Below are 13270 nucleotides of genomic sequence, written 5' to 3'. Positions count from 1 at the left end.
CTGCAAGAAGGAAAGCAAACACCACTTGATGCTCAACGTTTTCTCCCGTGATTTTTCTTCCTATGAATTCTTGGATGACTTCTTAGGACTCAGCTCTTTTTAATTCAACACAGGCTCATTTTCAAATACTCCACCTGATACATGTAAGTTGAGCACTCAAATTTTACAGTGTACCAATGTCAAGAATGGTGTAAATTAGGTCAAATAATGCAGTTATTCTTCCATAGGCAAGTACGTACTGGTGGTGATTTTCAAACTGGATTCTGTGAGAACTAGAGTCTAATATAAGGAGAGCAGTGTAGGATGTGCACAATCCTCCTTTCCTCCCCACCACCCTATCCATTGAATCAGGCTCGTTCCATTCTTATGTGCATCCTCCCCAATGTAAGGTGGTACTCGAAAACAGAAATAAATTGGTCACGATGATTACTATTGAGAGTTCATGATGAAACAACCAAGAAAATAATCCTTAAATGAACAATGATGGTATAATGAGATGTAGCACAATCCTGCTCAGGCAGTTCTCTCAGGGAATTATGAACTTTAAGAAATAAGATGACTTGACCTTGGTTTGTTCATGAGTGCATCATAGTGTTTTAGGTAAATCAGATACCTTTCCAACTTTCTCATCTGTCTCTTTTGTGTACCCTACAGAGCTATGGAGCGGGGCAATTATTCCATGTATGCCGACTTTATCCTCTTGGGTTTGTTCAGCAACTCCCGTTTCCCCTGGCTTCTCTTTGCCCTAATTCTCCTGGTCTTTGTGACCTCCGTAGCCAGCAACATGGTCATGATCATTCTCATCCACATAGACTCCCGCCTCCACACCCCCATGTACTTCCTGCTCGGCCAGCTCTCCCTCATGGACATCCTGTACATTTCCACCATTGTGCCCAAAATGCTGGTGGACCAGGTGATGAGCCAGAGAGCCATTTCCTTTGCAGGATGCACTGCCCAACACTTTCTCTACTTGACCTTAGCAGGAGCTGAGTTCTTCCTCCTAGGACTCATGTCCTATGATCGCTACGTAGCCATCTGTAACCCTCTGCACTATCCTGTCCTCATGAGCCGCAAGATCTGGTTGATTGTGGTGGCAGCCTGGCTGGGAGGGTCTATCGATGGTTTCTTGCTCACCCCCGTCACCATGCAGTTCCCCTTCTGTGCCTCTCGGGAGATCAACCACTTCTTCTGCGAGGTCCCTGCCCTCCTGAAGCTCTCCTGTGTGGACACATCTGCCTACGAGACAGCCATGTATGTCTGCTGTATTATGATGCTCCTCATCCCTTTCTCTGTCATCTCAGCCTCTTACACAAGAATTCTCATTACTGTTCATAGGATGAGCGAGGCCCAGGGGAGGCGAAAGGCTGTGGCCACCTGCTCCTCACACATGGTGGTTGTCAGCCTCTTCTATGGGGCTGCCATGTACACATACGTGCTGCCTCACTCTTACCACACCCCTGAGCAGGACAAAGCTGTGTCTGCCTTCTACACCATCCTCACTCCCATGCTCAACCCACTCATTTACAGCCTTAGGAACAAGGATGTCACACGGGCCCTACAGAAGGTTGTGGGGAGGTGTGTGTCCTCAGGAAAGGTAACCACTTTCTAAAGAAATTGCATGTGCTGCTGGAGACTTCAAATGGATACAAGACTTTATCATTGCCCTTGAATTTAAATATTCTGCCTGGAAACAAGTCACCCCCATGCCAGCAACTGTAGGGCATTTATGGAATTTGGAAAGCTGCCTGGGATTTTAAGGACTTCATTTTTTTTGAAAGGTATGAAGATTCCGAACAATGAACAATTTAGGATGGGGGTAGGCATAAAGTTGCGGTTTTAGTAGTCACCCATCAGCTTTTAACAAGGTGTGCATTCCTCTAAAAATCATGGAGTAGCCTGTTTCTGGCTCCAGTCATGACAAAAGAAAATGACATCTTCAGCTACCTCCCTGTCTTCTCTCGACTTTTCCCTTTCAGACACTCCATAATGGTCAATGGACAAAGAATCAACTCATCAAATATTTTCATATTTTGAACATAGCAGTCACCATCTTATCCTCAGGTTGTGTTCTAAGACTTGGGGGAAGCCTGAAACCATAGTATAGAACTGTAGAACCTGACTGCTGTCAGTCACAACCCATATTTGCTCGTCTTCTACCATAAATGTAATGCGTTTTCTTTCTTACCTAAGCACTTGCCACGTTCTGCAGTTTGAGGTGTGACAGCAAAATTACCACTAATGTGTTTTTCCTTCTACCCAATTTCGAAGATTCATTCTTACTGTAGATCTTGGCAACCTCAGCAATATAACTTTTTCTCGCCAGAACCTCCAATTAAGAACTTATTGGAATTGTGTCTCTGATATGGTTTGGCTGTGTCTGCACACAAATATCTTGAATTGTAGCTCCGATAATCCCCATGTGTAGTGGGAGGGGCCTGGTGGGAGGTAATTGAATCCGGGGAGTGGGTTTTTCCCATGCTGTTCTCATGATGAGTAAGTCTCACGAGATCTGATGGTTTTACAAAGGGTTGGTTCCCCTGCACGTGCTTCTTGCCTGCTGCCATGTAAGACATGCCTTTGCTTCTCCACCTTCCACCATGGTTGTGAAGCCTCCCCAGCCATGTGGAACTGAGCCCATTTAACCTCTTTCTTTATAAATTACCCAGTCTTGTGTTTTACAGCAGTGTGAACAATGGACTAATAGTCTGTTTTTCAGAGACATGAGCAGAGGGCCAGTATCTTTAGAAATACAGAAAGAACACTTAATTTTTAAGTCTTATAGGAACTAGAAAGGTTTTGCCAAATACAGATTCACCCTAAATGTCAAGTGGCACTTTGGAATGGAGTGAGTGGGCAGGGCAGACTTATCTGAAATTAAAACAGAATCTAAACTCCAAACTGGGAGTCGCTCTTGGCTTGTAGCAACCAAGTCTATACCTACTGATATAAAAGGATTACTTCTTGAAAAGAGTTAAAGGGGGAAGGAAGAGAAGAGGAAAAAAAGTGAATAAGAAACATGAAAAGGAAGATTGAGACACCACAAAAAATATCTCTTGTGAAAAGTTATCTAGTATAATTTAGACTAAGTTCAACACTAGACAATATTGTGACACATGAGTTAGAAACTAATACCAATCAATACGTTGTTCACAGGTCTGTTACTTTTCCTTGGGAAAGTTGGTAATACAAGCCCAAGCTAAATTGATACAGCAGCACTTCTCACGCTTTCATGACATAACTATAAAAATTATAGTTATATGGCACCTTGAGGAAAACTGATGTGGCTGTTGACAGCGAAATCAACCCCCCCCCTGTGGCTGTAGCCAAATCGGGCACTGAAGGCCACTCCAGGGTTGAGAGGATCAATATTGGTTGTAACCCATCTGTGGCTCTGTAGAAAGACACATCACACCAGAGGGAAGAGTCTATCCAATCAATCCAATAGCTAGTTGGAGAACTTTTATTTATGGATGGATGACATATAAAAACTCCTTAGAAGAATTATCAAATCACATTCTAAAGGCTGAAAAGGTATAGGGTTTTCTGCTTATCTGTAACATAGAGGGTATAAGGTACGTGTCTAATGGATTTGTGATGACTAGAAATTATAAGTAATGTGCCCATTAGCTGACTTAATGTGTGAAAAGCATTCAATGATTGGGAAGCAGAACTTTAGTAATAAGACCACCTTCTTTTCCCCATTAGAGAAATAAATGTTAGGAAGTTCAATTTTCCTAATGTTTAAATATCTTAATATGCTCTGGTGAAAAAATTTTAGAAAATGTATAACTTGTATTACCCTCACTTTTCTTCTCTACCAATTGCATTCTTTCATTTTCTTATTTCTCATGTCTCCTTTATTCCTACTGAATTCTGTACTATGCATAAGACAAATAATTCTGAAAAACACTTAACCTGAGTAAGTGACAAATACCACTTTCGTGAAAATAGAAGGTATGAGAAAGTAGAAGGAAAATCTCTTGGGCCCCAAACTCACTAAGCCAAAGGGAAAAGTCAAGCTTGGGAGCTGTCATGCAAAACTATATTCCATATCTGTTCCCAACTGTATGGCTACAGATTCCATACTGTTCCTGAATGGATAGCTACACAGGTAGAAGGCTACATACCTCCCCAAGGGACCTCCCTCACAATTTGCTCGCAAGGAAACTCCTTGCTGGCCCAAAGATCTTTACCCCAAAACCATTCTATTGAATGTCATGCTGACAATGTAAATGAATGGCTTATCTTGACAGGCAGTGGACAAAGACAGGCCTGGGAGTCATCCTTCCACTCCCCTGAAACAAATGCATATTTGACTGCTTCCTCTACTCTGAGTACCTTATCTTATATACAATCCAGATTCACTGAGCCAGGAGATGAATGCCCAGTTGAGTGTTCCTCTAAACCCTCTCCTGTCACATCTAAAGTGCGAATTCAGTGAACACTGATTTAAAGCCTCCAAAGAAGGCAACTACTCCATTTATTCACACATCCTTTTTCTTTTTTTTTCTCTAATGCCCACTGTTTCCCTTTTAAATATTGAAGTCTCCCAACCCTCTTTAGAAGAAGCACAGATCTCAGATGCTCCTGTCATCTTGTGTTCCTTTTTCCCAGGGGCATCCTCAACCTTGGCACCAGAAACCTCTACATTGAGACTTGGCTCCAATGCTTTTTGGCTCATACTTCAGAGATTTCTCCCCAAACAAAAGAGGCCGGTGACTTGAGAAAGAGGTTTTTTAGTTTGTCATAGCCTCTATTTCTAAAGAAATTAGAGCGAGGCTCTTATCCCCAAATCACTGCTCTTAAAATCTCTCTGGAGAGATTCCCAGATTCAGTAAGACATTTTCATGATGAAATACCAAGAAACTTCCAGTCCTTCACTTGGGAAAACAATGCACCCTCTGCAAGAAAGGATGGGCTGCTTCTAAAGTTCATGGTAAACCCAGTCAACTTGAAATAATTGCTAACCCAGGAATTCTTCCTGAGGGATGTGGGAATCTATTAGTGAAAAGACTTTTTGACCTAGCCTCACCCCTACACACATGTTTTTAAGTCTGACATTCCACTGCTGCTTTAGAAAGACTTGGACCCAGCTTCTCTGAGGTAGGATCTTAGATTTTCATGAAAAACAGAACATTACCCAGATACTGGGATGTTTTCTTTAGGTATTACTCTGTAACTATTAGAAGGCCACCTTACTGTGAGCTTATCTGCTAATAACTGAGGCAGTGGTCTTCTCAAGATTAAGAAGCATAAATACATATATTCGCTATCTGACAAGCAGACAATTGGAAAAGGGCATTTAGTATGAAACGTGGGAAGCTAAGGGAAATCTAAGAGTTTAGAAGAACATGAATGGATTTACTGAAGGAAAATGGCATGTAAAAGCTTGACAGTTGAAAGAATGTGCTTGGTATTTTAAAGACTTGGTAGCAAGGGTGCATATTATTGGATAAGCAAAGATTGCCTTCTGAATATTATTAAAATTTTAATTTACATTTTAAGTTAAATGATTAATTGCTCCCTTCATATGCATTTAGGTGTGGCTGAAGACTTTCTGCATGCTTGGAGGAGGGAAATGATTTTTCTTATTTCATTCTAATCTCCTTCCTCTTTTATTTACCCCATAGAACATCCACATGTGCCTTAAAATAATCTTCTTTAAAAAAAATATTAAAGAGGTCTCCTAGAAGCCAAGCCATCTTAGCATGGTGCATAAAAGCCTGTTGAGCTGAGTAATTGGAGCCCAGGGGGAGATGTGGACATGTTGGAAGCTCAGACTATAGGGGTATAATGAGTGCATTTGTTTATAGCTGCAGGTGTCTGCCCCTCGCCTCAGCTCACCTCACCTCACCTCACCACTGCTTCTCCTACCACTGCTTCTCCTGTGTAATCCTCCATGCCCTCTCACTCTCCATTTCATCTTCTATGGCATTAGCAGGGTGGACTAGATGGGCCATATGCCAGATCCTTTGATTTCTATTTGCCACCACACGGACTGACACTGCTGCCCAGAAGCATTCCTCTGCGCATCCAAATCACAGCCCTCCTTCTGGCAGCTTGGAATTTAGACCTTTTACTCTGAATGTTCCAGGAAACCAGATGCACTTCTTTCTTTCTAGTCCATTGGTGATATTCTTGGCAATATAGTTTAGGTAAGCTGGCATCTAGCATTAAAACCTATATTCCTTAAACTGAACTAATTTCTGGCATAGTAAGTGTTCAATAAATGTTACCTACATGCCATTATAGTGCTGATTTTTTTAAAACAAAGAAAACCTCTATCTTATGCCTAACTTTCCACACTGAAAATTTCCAAATTGTCGGTTGGGATGGGAGGGAAAGTAGACTACTTTTCTACTAAGGAAAACAGTTACTATTTAAATAAATATGCAGATAAAAGGGGGAATAACTAAGGTAGTATGTAATTAGAACCGGAGATAAGGTAAAATTCGCATCATTAGCTACTACGTTGCTGTGGAGAGAAGGGGATAAAATCTGATTATTGTAGGAAGCAAGGTCCAAATGCGTTCATTCATGAAAGTAGACAAAGGGGTAAGGAGTAGCTTGTGTAGGTAGAAGAAGAAAAGGAGTTTCTGGCCAAAGCCCACTGTGGCTGTGAACACTGATGAGTAGCAATTAATATTAATCTTTCAAGACTAAAACTGCCAGATGGATCTTAAGTACCTATTTCAGCATGTAACTTTCTTACTGAAACAAGTCCCACTTACACCTTATTTCTCGTCACTGAGTTCTGGTCTCTCCGCCTTCACTTTCCAGCCGCACTCCACCCCACACACCTCAGCTCTCCACGGGCTCTTCAGCTGTAGACTGGGCTCTCCCCTCTTTCTCCCACCCCAGGTGCCTGCTAATTCCCGCTTTCGAGCCTTTTGACATTATTTACACTGTCTTTGATCATGTCCTCTCTCCTTCAGTCTCGAGTTTCGGAATCAGACCGGTTTCCCTCTCCACTATTGCACTGTTTAACTGAATTGACTCCTGTCTTCTCCTGATTCTTGTGATCCACTATTTTCAAAGCAGTGATCACTTAAAGCACGAAACTTTAAGAGAATCTAAGATCATCTCAGTCTCTAGCCCTAGGGTGAAGCTTTGAGGTGAAGAATTCTGACGTAGTATTCCTCTCTTAACACTTTCATTTCCACGGTTTTAGTTACCTGCAATCTGCCAGGTTGCTGCTATCTGCTGCTATGTTTAAAAAATATTAAAAGAAAAATCTCAATCAACTCCTAAATTCTAAATTGCACACCATTTTGAGTAGTGTGGTGAAATCTTGTCCTGCAGAGGACAAAAATCATCCTTTTGTCTAGTTTATTCACGCTGTCTATGCTACCCAGAGTCATTCAGTAGCCGTCTTAGGTTATCAACTCGACTGTTGGTGGACTCGCAATGCTTGTCTTCAAGTAACTCAAGTAATTTTTCTTAATGGCCCCAAAGAGATGGAATAGTGAAGCTGGCAATTTAGATGTGCCAGAGAGAGGCTGTGTAAGGTGCTTGCTTTAAGTAAAAAGGTGAAAGCTCTTGACTTGAGAGAGAACTTCATAAGCTGAGTTTGCCAAGATGTATGTTAAGAAAAACTTTATCTTTGAAATCATGAAGGAGAAAAAATTATGCAAGTCTTGCTGTCACACATCAAACAAAGTTAGCCACAGTATATTAGGTATTCTATTTTATTATTGTTAATCTCTTACTGTGCCTAACTTATCAATTCAACTTGATCATAGGTATGTATGCATGGGATAAAATATGGTGTATATGGGGCTCAGTACTGTCTGCAGTTCCAGATATCCAGTGGGGGTCTTAAACTCTCCCACAGATAAGGGGAAACTGTACCTTTGTCCACTACTCACTGATGCATCTGGTTTCCTATGACTTCATGTATGTAAAACTTCTAAAGTACCCGGCACACGTAAAGCCCCATTCCTTTATGGTTTGGGGAATACCACAACTTCCTGTTTCCCTTCCTCCATCTCTTAGTGCCTTTCACACCATTATCTTCTCTATAAGCTTTAATCAAAGGAGAAAGATCCCAATATACTATCCTTGGCCCCCTTTTTCTCATTCAGGAACAAATAATCGATGACTCAGAGCTATGTGGCACTTCGGATTAGCAACATGTTGGTGACATGCCATTCTCACTCGAAGAACACAGATCTGGAGAAGTAACTATGTGTGTCATCCCCAGAGCAATTCGACAGCTGAGCAAAGCACGGTGGCATTAGCCGTGTTATTTGTGGCTAAACACCTTTAAAAAGTCCCCAACATTTCTTCATTTTTAGAAATCCCCACTTTAGACTTAAAATGATCTGCTTCTATGAGGATTTTTGATATAATACATTAATCAAACTTAACTTAATCAAACTTAACTATATACCCATTAAGAGTATTGTCAGTTCTACTAACCTTCGTAGCTCACACAGTACTGAGGGTCCTGAACATGGAATGTTTGCACTTTTGAGGCATTCTGTCTCTGAGGATGGAATGCAAAACCCTTCCCTTTTCAAGCTTTACAGGTACGTTGTGTCAAGTGGAGAAGATCAGTTCTGGTTAGCAGCTTTATTGCCACAGAAAGGACCCTGGCAGATGCTTCTCATAGCTCTAGTCACGCTGAATTCCTAGAAGGGGTGTCAGGATGAATTGCTCTAAGCTGTTCTCCCTGGTAGAAGAACATCTGACCTCTTGGAGATCTCTTCAATTTTCAGTGAGTCACCAGTCGTTTTTGATTTCTATGGCTTCTCCCAGAACAACTCCAGGGCTGTTGTCCTGAAACATAGAGCCTTGATCACCTGGCACCCTGCAGAGATTCTCCTCCTTCTCTTTCCCTCTTCTCTCCATGTGGCAGACCACAGGTAGACTAAATGCCTCTTGGCGAGCTCACTCATCCCTTACCCATCAGCCCCAAGGGTGCAGATAACAGATGCAGAGCTCCTGTGCACGGTGCCTCCACCTCTCGGCTTGATCTTCCCACCCTCCCACTCCTGCCAGATAATTATGTTGCAACACTGGGTGATGTTATAACTGGTCCTGGGGGTCGGGTTCTGGGTTATGTTTTAATCTGCGTGGGGACAAAGCCTTCCCTGCCTTGAACAGCAGTAAGGCCTGAAGCTTTGATCATGCAAATAAAAGCTTTTCTTCTGTCTCCCTCCTTTCTTTCAAAAGCTTTTTTTTTTCTTTTTTGGAAAGACTTGTTGATGAAGGAACCTAAGAGTCTTAGAGTGGAGAATAATAGTGGAGGAAAGATGACGTGACGGGGAATGGAATCTAGGATCTTGTATGTGTGAATAAGCCAAACCACACGTAATGGTAAACAATAGCGTCAACTCTAATGTTAAAATGTAGATGCTCAGAACTGACATAAACAGAAGTAACTGTGATAACATTTTGTCCATAATACAGATATTTTCACTGCCTACTTGCAATGCCCGGTATCCTGTGGAACAATCTTAGGCATGCATTTGAACATGTGAAACATTTGGTTCTAAATATTGGGTTCATGGAAATGGGTGAATTGCTCATTTGTGCCAAGCAGTGTAGTGTTGTGCTCTTTAGCAGGCCCTGTTCCCTACACATATCCCCACACTCAGATGCACACACCACACATACCATGCTTACACTCACATATGAACACACTACACATAACACTCACACAAGCAACCTCTAATTTTTTTAAACCATCTCAGTTGTATAAAAATAAGGGAGGTGGCTAAAATCATCTTTCTCCTGTTTCAGCCTTTACTGTCCTGTTCTGGGATCTACCATACGATAAGATCTAGGTATTGGAAACGTTCTTATCCTTTTATCATAGACATTTGAGGCAATAGTGTTTTGCCTCCTCTTTGAATACCTTGTGAAGTGGAGTCTGATGATTTACATGAAACAAAATGCTCTGGCTCATGTTCTGATTCGAAAGTAATTGGTTATTTTCTTAGGTCATTTTCATTTGTCTCAAAGTATATTTTTAAAAGGATGATTGTAAGCTAACAACACTATAGTAATTAATGTATAATATCCATAATGCATTTAAGTGAAACAATAGATGTGGGTCAAGATGAACTTACTGCCAGATTAATATTTTTAATTTCCAACAAGCTATTGCAAAAGCCACTGCAAATGGAATTTTTTATTTAAATAGTCTCTTGACCCATGATTCAAAGCTGTGGCTATCACAAAATCTTTCACCTGTTAGAGAAGGCAAAAGTTTAGCTGACTTTTATCACGCTTGACAGGAGTTAATATTTGATGCTCATGTATTTTTTTTTCTCCTCCTCAACCAAGGTGTGATAAACTGAAGTTTCAGCACAGACCAACACGAAAATTGCTTTTTCTCCCTTTGGAAGTTTACTCATCTTTTAAGTCTTACTCATATCTCCATCTTTGAGCACTAAGAAGGAAAACTCTCTACTGTTCCTATTGTTTTTGCTTCAACATAAGGAGAGTTTATTCCTTCTTGATGCTTCAGGGAATATAAATTTGACTATTCTGGAACCTAAAAGATTCACATATATTTGTAGTATTGGTGGCCAAAACGTTTTACACAGATAGGTTTCTTCAGTAATCTTGTCACTAAAATGAGAAGAAATACACCATAATAATAAGGAACAATTCATCCCTCAGCATCCCTGAACATATAATAAGGGACATGCATTCATGTTACTCAAAAAGCATGAGAATTCATTCCATTTAGTTCAAGGAATGTTTGATACTGCTGTCTTCTGAGTTCAGAAATGTCTTTACCATCTATAGTTTTCTTTTGTTTTTTGAGACGAAGTCTCACTCTTGTGCCCCAGGCTGGAGTGCAAAGGCACGATTTCAGCTCACTGCAACCTTCGCCTCCCGCATTCAAGCGATTTTCCTTCCTCAGCCTCCCAAGTAGCTGGGATTTTACAGGCACCTGCTACCATGCCAGACTAATCCTTGTATTTTTAGTAGAGATGAGATTTCACCGTGTTGGCCAGGCTGGTCTCGAAGTCCTGACCTCAGGTGATCTGCCTGCCTCGGCCACCCAAGTGCTAGGATCACAGGTGTGAGCCACTGCACCCGACTTGTAGTTATTTTTACTTATAAACATGAAGGATCAGTAAAATGGTGCAGAAACAAATTTAAGAAGGGAAAAACCCAACTAGCAGTGGATTCCTAGGATGATATAATATTAGGACAGGTTCAGAATGCCACTCTGTCAGAGAAACTAACATTTTGGCTAAACAATATTTTAAGAGAAGATTAAATCATCGTTGAATGATATGCAGTAGCTATAAAATTTTAGCAGAGTTCATTGTGTCAACCAGAAAAAGCACCATGACAAACTAAAGCCCTGCTCTGAAACAGTTTGTGGTGGTCGTCCTTCTTCCAGATTTATGATCCCCAAATTATTCTGTGAGAACAAATAGACAAGTTTTCAGCAATCCATGCCTAAAACATGAACACCTTTTGCAGGACAAAAGTCTAACCACAAGACTGGCTCCTGACCCCAAATGAGGTCATCTGTACTACTGCTTTGATGTTCAGACTTTCGTAAAGCTGTTTAGTAACAACAGCAGCCAAGTCAGTTATCTATCTAGATATTTTCTATCAATTTCTTAAATCACAAATAGATGTCTATGATCTTAGTACAATCATCTCAGTGGAGATGCAGAGAGCAATTTAAATTCAAACCATGTATTGCAAGGCAAAATGGGAAATAAGGCACAGAACCACCCTTAGAAAACCTTTGAATCTAAAGTGATAAGATTATAAAACGTATTCAGAAGATAGTTCAAAGTAAAAATCAGATTCTAAACCAGGTACTGTATGAATTATTACATTTACATCTCACATCCAGCCTGTCTGTATAGAACTATGAGGACCTTTCACAGATGATGAAATTGAGTTATTTAGAGAATTTTCTGTCCAATGTCATACAGATCATTAATACTGAAACCCAGGATTTCAAATGATCCTGAAGTAGGTGATCTTTTCTTGATCTCACTCTGCTTCTGACATGCTATTCTCCTGGTGGGCTTTTCCGACTTATCAGGTCGTTAAATAAGCTGCCAGATTTCTGCCTTTACAGCCCAAGGAGCTGTCATGGACCACGGGCATGGAGGGTCTTCTCCAGAACTCCACTGACTTCGTCCTCACAGGCCTCATCACCCGTCCTGCCTTCCCCGGGCTTCTCTTTGCAATAGTCTTCTCCATATTTGTGGTGGCTGTAACAGCCAATGTGGTCATGATTCTGCTCATCCACACGGACTCCCGCCTCCACACACCCATGTACTTCTTGCTCAGCCAGCTCTCCATCATGGATACCGTCTACATCTGTATCACTGTCCCCAAGATGCTCCAGGACCTCCTGTCCAAGGACAAGACCATTTCCTTCCTGGGCTGTGCAGTTCAGATCTTCCTCTACCTGACCCTGATTGGAGGGGAATTCTTCCTGCTGGGTCTCATGGCCTATGACCGGTACGTGGCTGTGTGCAACCCTCTACAGTACCCTCTCCTCATGAACCGCAGGGTTTGCTTATTCATGGTGGTCGGCTCCTGGGTTGGTGGTTCCTTGGATGGGTTCATGCTGACTCCTGTCACCATGAGTTTCCCCTTCTGTAGATCCCGAGAGATCAATCACTTTTTCTGTGAGATCCCAGCCGTGCTGAAGTTGTCTTGCATAGACACGTCGCTCTACGAGACCCTGATGTATGCCTGCTGCGTGCTGATGCTGCTCATCCCTCTATCCGTCATCTCTGTGTCCTACACACACATCCTCCTGACTGTCCACCGGATGAACTCAGCTGAGGGCCGGCGCAAAGCCTTTGCTACATGTTCCTCCCACTTCATGGTGGCGACCATTTTCTACGGGGCAGCCTTCTACACCAACGTGCTGCCCCACTCCTACCACACTCCAGAGAAGGATAAAGTGGTGTCTGCCTTCTACACCATCCTCACCCCCATGCTCAACCCACTCATCTACAGCTTGAGGAATAGAGATGTGGCCGCAGCTCTGAGGAAAGTGCTAGGGAGATGTGGCTCCTCCCAGATAATCAGGCTGGAGACTGTGATCAGGAAGGACTAGCGGGGACTCCCAGAGCATCAGGGTGGAGACTGATCGGGAAGGACTAGCGGGGACTCGTGCAAACATCCGAGATGCTGCGGCCAGTAACGCAGCTATTACAGAAAATATGGTATTGGTTCTGAAGAATGTTCAGTGTCAGTTTTAGCAATTCAAAATTAACAGGCAAAATCATCCCGTTGCAAGGATTACTTAGGAACAGTGGCAAAG

General features: G+C 42.0%; 2 protein-coding genes across 2 annotated transcripts; both read left to right on the top strand.

Annotated features, from left to right (window-relative positions):
• The first annotated feature begins 658 nt into the window (after nt 1-658).
• LOC100589175 (olfactory receptor 2T27) lies at nt 659-1609 on the top strand. The gene has a single exon (XM_003267359.2). The coding sequence runs from the start codon at nt 659-661 to the stop codon at nt 1607-1609; it is 951 nt and encodes a 316-aa protein (XP_003267407.2).
• A 10485-nt stretch (nt 1610-12094) lies between these two features.
• Nucleotides 12095-13063, top strand: LOC115835148 (olfactory receptor 2T2). The gene has a single exon (XM_030812867.1). It carries the CDS (start codon nt 12095-12097, stop codon nt 13061-13063), a length of 969 nt encoding a protein of 322 aa, XP_030668727.1.
• The last annotated feature ends 207 nt before the right edge of the window (nt 13064-13270 follow it).

This window comes from Nomascus leucogenys, chromosome 5 (genome assembly GCF_006542625.1).
Source record: "Nomascus leucogenys isolate Asia chromosome 5, Asia_NLE_v1, whole genome shotgun sequence".
Classification (NCBI taxonomy): Eukaryota; Metazoa; Chordata; class Mammalia; order Primates; family Hylobatidae; genus Nomascus; species Nomascus leucogenys.
The sequence above is the reverse complement of the archived record's forward strand: the minus strand, read 5'-3'. Positions and strand labels throughout refer to the sequence as shown.

Coding starts and splice junctions, on each gene's coding strand:
- LOC100589175 (XM_003267359.2), top strand. CDS start 659: ATGGAGCGGGGCAATTATTCCATGTATGCCGACTTTATCCTCTTGGGT.
- LOC115835148 (XM_030812867.1), top strand. CDS start 12,095: ATGGAGGGTCTTCTCCAGAACTCCACTGACTTCGTCCTCACAGGCCTC.